Raw genomic sequence first — 10,473 nt, 5'->3', positions numbered from 1 at the left:
AATCTTAACTCGTTGCATGCCAGTCCTCTCCTCCCTCACCCTCTTCCAAGCGAATCTCTGAGGTCCTGCATGCCAGTGCTGCCATCTGATCATAAAGACACCTGCCTTTTTTTTGTTTTTTATTTCTCAAATATTGCCTTTTTTTTCCTTCCATTGCAGAACCAAGCACATATCTGGATCTCCAAGACATAAAAGCCTGAAGAAGATGCATTTCATCAAGAACATGAGACAGTACGATACAAAGAATAGCAGGTAACACTTGATCTTCCCTAGAGGTTTGACCATCCCTTTTTGCCCCTGTGAAAGAGAGCTTGCCTATAAATTCTTCCCTTGAATTCAGTGGGTCTAGTAGACGGGAGAAAAGCTGGCAGAATTAGGTTGAATTTAATTATAGCTTAATGCACATGAATGTGTCTGGGAAACAGGATGGCTTATCCAAAACCTTGATTCTTGGATACTTAAATGGGGCATTCATTTAGACTGCGTGATTTGAGATTGCACTTGCCTTATGAAGTATAGCCACACGTATCTCGCTGCTAAGCTATACAGTGGTAAAAACCATAGGGCCAGGGATGGCCAGCATGGGACTGCAAATAGTTGAGCGGTGTGACATCTTGAGTATGGTTTGGGTGGGAAGAAAATTAACAGCCTGGTGGTTTTGGTGTGTGAAGCTTTGAGCTCCTGTTCGGAGCCTGGGCTGTAGTCTGGCCCCAGCCCTTTTGGAGAAGCAGTGCTCTCCAGCAGAGCAAGATGCTGGAAGGCATATCGAGAGACCCGAGGTCTGTTTCCATCAAGTTGCATATGAACTCGGGCATGTCCCATAACCCCTCTGGGTGCCTCTGTTTTCTGGTTAGCAAAACGAAGCTTGCCATGCTTGCCTGCTTTTATAAAGCACTTTGCAATCTGAGGAAGAAAAGTTTCACTTGAAAGAACCGCAGGTCCCTTCTGTCTGTAGTTAATGCTCTGGACCTAGTGGTTTAGGGAGCTGAGGGAAGAGGCCCAGCAGTGTGCATGAGGGCAGATGGTCTCCTGTGCACTGTAGGTTTTTGACCCAGGCTCTGAATGACTGGCACACAGGTGCAAACATCCCCAAAGTCATCCTCTTGCTCTAATAGTCTGTCTCCGCTAACTGACTCAGTCTAGAGCACTTGAGACTGAGCATTTCTGCTAGCAACCAAGGTAGGAGCCTGGTGCTGTTTTCTCAGACATTAAGATTCTTGCACTTGGGGTTGTGGGACCACTGTTAATTGGGAGAGCAGCAGGTGTTGTGTTGCTGTCCTTCCTATAAATCCCTCAATAATCCTAGGCACTTTAAAGAAGCTGTTTAACAAAAGGCTGGATGTGCACATTTCCAAGAGGTCTGCTAGTGATTCTCATGTTTTATAGCTGTCCAAAACTTTCAGGCTTCTGACTCTCCTGATAATCTCTTCCCATCTGCCTTCAGGATCGTACTGATATGTGCCAAGCGAACCTTGTGTGTGGCTTTTTCCATCCTGCCATATGGGGAGAGCTTACGGATAAGGTGAGGCAATAGGTTTTTAACTTCACTTCTGCACTTTTCTGCCAAGTGATCAGTCTGTTATGCTACACACCAGCAGGATTTTATTAAAGCAGCTTCATAAGTTAGTGTAGCTAGAGCATCTTGTGACCCATTTCATTTCAGATTACTCTGAAACATAAGGAAAGTGCATATATTAAATGTGTTCATCTGACTCATTAATGCATGCACAGATTGCAGGGTGGTAATTAAGTAGTAAAGTGAAATAGAAATAACACATTGCCCCTGAGCCAATTAAAGTATTCAACCAGCCTTTCCAGACAAGGAGACCATGAAATCACCCCCTCTTTCCAGCATTTATTCAGGCTTAAGAGCCTGGGTGCATAAGGAGCCTGTGATTTGGGATTGAAAAGGGTAAGAAAGTCTGAGTTGTGCAAAAATATATGTATGAAGGCAGCCATTGGTTTCACTAGGACGGCTCGCAGACAGCTAAGCAAATGCCTGATACTTCATGTTGGTAGGAGCACTTGCGTGGTGTAGCAGCACCACTGTACTAATCCAAGGGAGCGCATGCAGGATAGAAACAGTACATACCATTTTGCCATTAGAGCAAAACCACTCCCCACTAGCAAGCTCTACCACTAAAAGCTCAGTCTTGTTGCTGCAGCTGTCTGCACTAAAAGCTCTCTGCCAGCACAGCTGTTCAGAAGACCCCCTCTTCACAACGCTGACAGTAGATCTGTACTGCCTAATTATTGTACGCTTGGAGTTGGAGGTATCAGTATAGACATGAAGGCACCTGCTGTCATTACCGAACCTATTTTTGGAGTTTTGCCACGTGGCCATTATTCAGGCTTTAAGATGCTCTGAATTACTTCAAGCTATAAAGATCTGGAAATGTAAAGGTACTAAAAGCCACAGACTTGTGGGCTATCAAGAACTGAAAACACCCATCTATGGCAAACTAAATATGCTGTGCTTTAGAAACATAGCCATTCTGTTCACATCATACAAAATAGACATTAATGTAAATATAGCCTAAGGAAGCAAGCGAAGGAAATCCTTGTAGCAGTCCCTCGTGAGCCTTAAGTTAACCCTGAAGGCTACTAGTACACACACACTCTATAGAAAACATTGTTTAATTTAATCCACCTTTGCTGAAACAATTGTGTTGTCACTTGTGTCCTGTGCATAACGTATGGAAGAAGGAAACGGATGTTTAGTGGCGGAAAAGGCATTGTATGCAAACAATTCTATAAAAATAGGCATTAGGAAACCTCCCTTGCTTCATGGGAAAGTAGCAAGGTCACTTGAAAGAGCTGAACTGTCAAGCTGGCTGCCAATTCGTTCCACTCTTCCTTGTAAGCTGCCAGTAATATTCTTTGGCCAAAAGACAGGATTTTTCATTTAAATTGGAGTAGGTGACAGTGATGAAGACTGACACCAAAGTACAGTTCTTTTTAGTCTGACCCGTATAGGGTTGGGATTACTCTTAGGATCATGTGCTTAAATCAGAAAACTTTAATTGGAGTCCAGGGGTGATGATAATGGGTCTGCTGCTATTGCTTGCTGCCTGAAGCTTTTGTTAGCACATTATGGGTGGCTTATTTTTTTTCCTGTGTGTAGAAAGACTATATATGGCTCTGTTAAGTTTATAGTGAGCATGTAAGTACTGAGCTGGATAAAAATAGGATGAAAATGGTTTGTGTTTTCTCTGGTGAAGTGAACTTCTTACATTTTGAGTAAGGCATTTAAAAATTAATGCTCCCATGAAAAAGGGGGATGAGCAGGCACATAGTTTCCACATTGTGGAAATCTTACCGTGCGGTGTTAATTTTAGATCTGTGATAGGTCTGGTGTTTACTGTAGGGGACGTTTAGACTAGTAATGCCGTTTCTGCTAGTACTTCACCATGTCCATCTGTTCACAGTGATCTAAAAATGGAAGGGCAGAAGCAGCGGCATCCTTCTGGCGGTGTTTCTGTCTCTTCGGAGATGGTTCTAGGCATGGAAGGAGTGGAGCTCGGTGCTGACGGCAAGGTAAGCAATCCCCATCATGTACCCAAGAAACCACGCCGTGGTTGAGCAGACCCCTGGCAGGAGCAGAGGACTGAGACCTCGTAGTTGCAAGTGCTCTTCCCTGCTCTTACCACATTGCTGTAGGATGGGTTACTTGCTTTCTCTGCCTTATTTGCTGTTCATCAGCGAGATTTTTCCACCTTTCATACACGTAGAAACATCTCCACTGAGCGTAGTCTCTTGAGATCCTTGTACAAAAGCTGCCCTGAGATGTGGGGGATAAACATCTTGTGAAGATGGGGTGCCACTGGGATCATAGTGGGTCTGTGGAGGGCCCAGTCCAGGTCTCTCCAGCACTCTCCTTGTGCCTGAATGTATCTGGTCCTGGGGTTCCTAGTGCCGTGAGTCCAAGCTGCTGTTTGGGTACCGGTGTAGCTATTTGTGCTCAGTTGTTAGGCAGTCTGCCAAACCGCTGCAAGGACAAAGCGGCAGGAGGAAAACAATGCCTTTCGGAAATGTATACCTTTTTGAAACATTAATAGACTGGAACGGGTGGGTGAATGGTGAAGGGACTTGTTTGGCATCAGGGCTTTTCCCTGTTGAATTTCAGCATCCTGCTGCGAACAGTGAAAGTTACTGCAAAAGAAATGCAAGACACTTTTATAATGGAAAGCATTTGTCAGCCTAAATGCAAGGGGCTGTCAGCAGACCTTTTCCCCCACCTGTTGCTAAAGTTCAGTATCTTTTTCAGGTTGTGTCCTATGCAAAATTCTTGTATCCAACCAATGCCCTGGTTTGCCGCAAAAATGATAACCACAGTGTTGTTCCTGCGTGTCGATCCAGCGCTTCACGAAGTCTTCCAGGGTCAAGATACAAAACCGTAACAACTAAAACCATACCAGCCGGAACAGAAATAGGTGAGACCACCAGTTGCCTTCCAGTTGAAGGTAGTTCAGTATCTTTGTGCAGTGTATAATGCTATGAAATGGCAGATATATTCCTGCCTGGGCAAAGCAGGTAGTTAATGGGAGTTTCATAGATTCATAGATTCGTAGATGTTAGGGTCGGAAGGGACCTCAATAGATCATCGAGTCCGACCCCCTGCATAAGCAGGAAAGAGTGCTGGGTCTAGATGACCCCAGCTAGATACTCATCTAACCTCCTCTTGAAGACCCCCAGGGTAAAGTTGAAGGCATTCAGCCAAAAAAACCCTTTTTTTAGGAAGGCTTTGGTAAACTGAGAATTTCTCAGGTTTCCATTCTTCACTCAATTCCCAGAGAAGGGTAAACGTGAAAATAGTTCGATTAACTTGTAAGCGCGAGAGAGTAAAAATCTAAGAAGACGTGGGCTGCATAACTTTGTTATCTGTCTCTGTAATCAGTTGGTTACATTTCCTGTTGGGGGATGAAACTCAGCTTTGTAAAGGGAGATTTTTCTATTTTTAGGGGGGAGACTTGTGTCCCAGGTGTTCAAACATGGAAATAAGGAAGAACTCTCCCCAGCCTCCTAACAGTGCCTAAGCACAAACACGGTACTAAGTGTACTTGAATTCAAACCAAACGCTATAGGAATCACGTAGCAGCCTAGAAGGTTCTTTTTATGTGTAATTGGGTGCTTTGTCTACTGTGCCATGCCCCCTGGGATGGGGAGGCTGCCGCTTTTCCCACTCGTGCACATTTAATCCTGGAGGGTGAACTCCTGTTTTTTGCATGCATTTGAAAATACCAGTTCTGGTCAGCTGCTGTCCTAAGAGAATGGGTAAGGAAGCTGATATTGTTGGGGGGGGCTGCAAAGGAGCAGCGTTTAAATGATTCACCAGTGCTAAGTCAAGTGACATCTGACCTGTAGAAGAGGCTTCTGGTGTCCCTTTCCCAACTGCTAAACCAATGCCGCAACTCCTTTTTCAAACCAGAAACCAATGTACTCTAAAGGTCTCAGTTACAAAATGGGGGACAGTAGAAACAACCTGCCTTATTCCACAAACTGGCTACTTGAGTTTAATTTACAGAGCAGATGTGTGCTCGTTAGTGCAGTTGCATTATAGATTTATGTGGGAGTGTTGTATCAGCTTTGTTACCAAATGCAGACTCTTTAATACGTAAGCCAGGGGGGAGACCAATTAGTTTTACTTTTGGATCCCCATGTTTTATGGCTTGTGGACTAGGAACCGATGTACACAATCTGGACTCCGCGAAAGATGAATATTGGAAGCCTGAGGCACTGGATTTAGTTATCAGATTAAAACAGTTGGTCTAATGTGAGACTGTAAGGGCAAACTGTTCTACCTCAGCCAACAGATTCAACTCTTATTCTTGCATGGCCTCACCAGTGCTGGACTGTTTCTTGTGGCCTCACACACAACCCCCACACATCCTCTACCACGAATTCATCACCCTTGCTACTGAGCATGCCAGAGTCGCACAGAAGGGCTCTTCTGTGCTCCTGTATGTATCCGAGGTGAAACATTGATAGGATAACGGCAGAACACCAGCTACAGCAGTTTGTCCACAAGCCATAAGTGGGTGCTTTTAAATGTATGACTGGTTCATCCTTTTAGTCTGTGTTCAGGAGTGCTTGCTCCATGGTATCTTTTATGGCTTTGTCACATGATATTTAAATGGCAAAAAAAAAAGCAGGCTCTTGTAATATGCTTGCTAGCAGTGCACTTGTGACTTCACCTGAAGTCACTACCACCATCCAGATGCTGGTTTGTGGTCTAAGATGTGGCCCACGGTGCATGATGGAGTGCAAGCCTCTCATCCGTGGTTTAGAGTCCACCATGCCATCTGCCCCAGGCTGTGAAGTTCAGCCCATTTCCTCCTTCCGCTTGAAGATTGTTTGATTCCAGAGGTGTCTGTTTCTTAAAGCTCACTATTTGCTTCTCTTGCGGCTCACACTGTATCGGCTTTCCCATGCTTTCAGGAAACGAAGCTGGAGAGTCAACAGAGTACGATCCAAATCTCCTGGATGATCCTCAGTGGCCCTGCGGAAAGCACAAGCGTGTTCTCATCTTCGCGTCTTACATGGTATGAAGTGGGGTTACTTGACCTGGCCACCTGTTTATCACACAGGAGCTCAGCGCTACCAAAGAGCCACATCGGTGGGGAGGCAAGGGAAATGTGTCCTGTTGGGGGGTAGTATAATAGCGATAGCTATGTGTTGGGCTGGAGTACTTGAGGAGAGCAGTGCCATGTATTGAGATTACCAGTTTACCAGGGGACTCTGAGAATCGTCTCACCTCAGACATTAAATTTTATTATTTGAGATTCCAGGACAATGGCCCAAAGTGTGGACTCGGTTGTAGGCGACTATGCAAGGACTGTATGTTCAGTGGTATGTAAACTGGGCATGGTTATACCAGCTAGCCTGTAAAGGCCCATTTCCAGACGCTGCACTAGAAGCTTGTGGAAATGACTAGGTATCATAACTTGGAAAACGCTTTTGCCCATTGTCTATATTCCTCGAGTGACAGTGTTCCTCACAAGGCTTCAGAATTATTTATTTTTTTCCCAGCCCCTCCAGCTGGAGCATACACCATTACTTTGCCTAATGCAATAAAGTAATTGTTGATTCTTCCAGATGGTTTGCTCTACAACTGCACTTTTAACTTTGTATTAGCTTTGCAAACTCTCCTAAAGCATGGAAATAACACAGAATGGTGGTCAATGGCTGTGTAGAGGTGGTGGGAGGAAAAATGATCTAACTGCAGAGCTGTGTTGCTGTTTTGCTGATTGGCTCCCAGTTAGCTGGAGCTGAGAGATCCCTGGCACTGCCCTCTCAAACTGACCCAAGTCAGTGGCTTAGTCCTTGATTTGTTTGCAGGGTTATAGGCATGAACAAGCCAACAATTACACCGCTTTAAAGTGCATGGGGTGGAAGAGGGTGTGGTGAGTTTGCTGCTCAGGAACCAGCATCGTTGATCTGTGTGCTCCTACCCTGCAGCAAGTGAAAGCTCAACCGCAGTGATTTACCTCTGCATGAAACATGCTAAATGATTGCAATCTGACTTTCACCACCAGGTCAAACAGACAAGTGGAATGATTACAGCGAATTCAGGTGGACTGTAATAAGTCCTCCCCACACCCCCCTTCAGCTACTTATTTAGTTTGTCCACAGTCCTAGCCTGCTTTGTGGCTTAGGCTGAGGATTCAAACCTGTCTCGACACTGGGATAACAATAGCTTTTCCTTTACTCTGACTTGGTTCATTTGTGTTTTGTAACTACCAATTAGCTTAGTGCTGTGGAGTAGTGAGTCTTGTGGATAAAGCTGATGTTACCAGCCTGAAGGCAAACAGGCTTTACTCTGCATGGATTTTGTTTTGGGGCATCTCTTTGGCATGAAATGGCAGTCCAGTCAAACAGCTCAGATTTTTTGTTTTAATGTGTTGGGGTGGGGAGTGAACTCCATCCAATGGATCAGAAATCACACATGGTTTTTGCATGTGCAAACATTATTATAGGTAAAAGGTTTGTGCAGACTTGTTCGGCTGCAGTCTATAATGGGTATCTGTATACTAGAGTACTTAACATGTCAGTGACTACAGTGCTTCTACCACTGTGTCCGTTTACTAGGGGAGACTTTTTAGTGAGCACTGACAGCTGAGCTCCTGTGTGACCAGAGTACATCTTCCCTGCCCTTTACTGGATGAATTTGAATGTAAATGGTTAATGCAGTTGATATACCAGGTTGTAGGAAAGCTGGGACTAGAAAAGTAGCTTAGTGTCCTGGGTTGCATTTCTGACTCTGGCCCTGGCCCTGTAACTTTAGGGCCATCACCAGTCTTTGGCTTGGGCTTCACTGTCCCTAGAACGGAGAGATCTGTTGATCCTCCAGGTTGTTGAGATGTAATACCCATGAGCATCAAGTACAGCTTAGGAGAAACAGCACTGCAGGAGTGTGAAATGCTTCTTAATAAATGACTTCCCAGTCTGTGTCAAGCACAGGCTGCCTTTGAAGGACACCGGTAGTGGGTTGTACACGGTCAAACCGCAGTTGTTTTAAAGAAAATGTCCCCCTTGTGTTGCAGACCACCGTAATAGAATACGTGAAGCCTTCGGACCTTAAAAAGGACATGAATGAAACATTTAAGGAGAAGTTTCCTCACATCAAGCTGACACTGAGCAAAATTCGAAGGTAAGGAAGAAGCGCTAAAGAACAGATGGGGAGATGGAGTCAGGCTCTTGTATAAGTCTCTTGTACAAGCTGCTTTTCTCTAACACTTGTGTGGAAAAAGTACTAATTCTATTAATAGTATATATGGTTAACTGGCAAGAGATGACCAGTTTTTAGGATGGCGGTAGATGGTAGCCATGTGCAGGGCTGCTTCAAATACAAAGAATGGGTAAAAGACTCTCTTTCTTTTAGATTAACTCTGCTTTGTTGTTAACCCGCTACTAACATTGAAAAATCACAGCTCTCTCCACAATCACTTGCAAACTGTGATGGATCAAAGATAATTGACTTCCCAGCCCAGGGTGCAATTATTTCTGCCTCTGTCTGACACATAGAAGAGTATCTTGTGATCCTGGTTGTTATAAAAAAACCCTGCAGAATAAGAGAGAATTCCAGGTAGATTTGCATTGCTTATAACACAACGTGGTGATTCTCTTTAAAGAAAACCAGTTACTTATTACTACATTTGCTCTCTGTTTAGAAATTGTATTTTGAATTGACTTACTGCTAAAAGAATTGAAGGAAAAAAATGCGAGTGGGATTGTTAATCTTCAGCATAAGCACTGCTTGTGCTTCTGTGGGCTGCAGTGCTGATGACCATTAGCTATGTTCTCAGCAGGATCCTGGGCTCTGATGTCCTGCATGAATATCAAATGGAGACCCTGACCACACAAACCCTTGTACATAGGAGCAGTACTATTTGCTGCAGCAGGCCTCTGCATGGGCACAGTTTCCGTGAGTCCCAGGAGTGAAGGGTTGATTGAGTCAAACTCTGTGAAAATGCAGGTCCCTGTAGAAACAAGAGAACTGGTTTCTTGGAAGTTAATTTTAAGGGGTTTCAATTAATACAAAAACTTCGAATGGAGTCTTTAATAGGACTAATTTTCTCCATACTAATTGGTCTCATGAAGCCATTAAAGTCGAACATGAAATTCTCCCTATTGGTTCTTAGATTTATATACTCGATGCTTTTCTGGGAATGTAATGCTGGCTTCAAAGTCCATGCAGCAAGGCAGCTCCATCCCCGTGTCCATTCAGGCGCTCGCTTCTGAAAATATCAGCTCATGTCGGCCAAAGTCCCCTGGGAACCACATTGAGAAGACCGGGTCACTTCATAGTTTGTAGGGTCGGAAGGGACCTTGACAGATCATCAAGTCATGGCAGGAAAGAGCGCTGGGGTTAAACGACCCCAGCAGCTTTCACATGCTTTCGAATAGGCCTTAGATAGATTTTACACCAGCTTTGTGGAAGCTGAAGACCCTGTCCATGAGTCCTCCCCACCTCCAAGGTTTCTAAAAGATCTTTTAAAAACCGTAGCACCTGATACTGTTATCCCTACACAGCTTGAAGAGAGAGATGCGGAACCTGAGCGAAGAGTGCAATCTGGAGCCAGTGACTGTGTCGATGGCATACGTTTACTTCGAGAAGCTTGTTCTCCAAGGCAAGCTCAACAAACAGAACCGCAAACTGTGCGCTGGTGCTTGTGTGCTGCTTGCAGCCAAGATCAGCAGTGATCTCAGGAAACATGAAGTCAAACACCTTATTGATGTAAGTAGCTGGGATTTCCTTAGGTGGGTCCCAAACAAGCTTTTTCTTTTAAAATTAATGTTTTCATTTTGCGAGACCAAGGCTTCTTTGACCACATTGAAACTCCAAATTGTTACCTACATCTTAAAATTGGGTTTTGGATCTTTGATTTTTTCTTAGGCCTCTAGTCTTTAGAAATAGTTGGTTTTGATCTGCAAAACGTGCGAGGCCTTTGTGTAAAAAAAAAAAAAAACAAA

The 10,473-nt window shown here is 44.3% G+C and overlaps 1 protein-coding gene across 1 annotated transcript in view; it reads left to right on the top strand.

The window, feature by feature from the left end:
• The window catches only part of CABLES2 (Cdk5 and Abl enzyme substrate 2), a 34,208-nt gene that overhangs the window by 19,940 nt on the left and 3,795 nt on the right, over positions 1–10,473 (top strand). Inside the window, exons 2-8 of the mRNA XM_025206830.1 lie at positions 160–252; positions 1,445–1,522; positions 3,429–3,537; positions 4,268–4,433; positions 6,439–6,542; positions 8,544–8,650; positions 10,033–10,237. Of these exons, the coding sequence (XP_025062615.1) occupies positions 160–252; positions 1,445–1,522; positions 3,429–3,537; positions 4,268–4,433; positions 6,439–6,542; positions 8,544–8,650; positions 10,033–10,237 (862 nt within the window). The remainder of the gene's footprint in view (positions 1–159; positions 253–1,444; positions 1,523–3,428; positions 3,538–4,267; positions 4,434–6,438; positions 6,543–8,543; positions 8,651–10,032; positions 10,238–10,473) is intronic.

This window comes from Alligator sinensis, unplaced genomic scaffold, assembly GCF_000455745.1.
Source record: "Alligator sinensis unplaced genomic scaffold, ASM45574v1 scaffold1046_1, whole genome shotgun sequence".
Taxonomy (NCBI): domain Eukaryota; kingdom Metazoa; phylum Chordata; order Crocodylia; family Alligatoridae; genus Alligator; species Alligator sinensis.
This window is presented reverse-complemented; position numbering and strand designations above follow the sequence as displayed.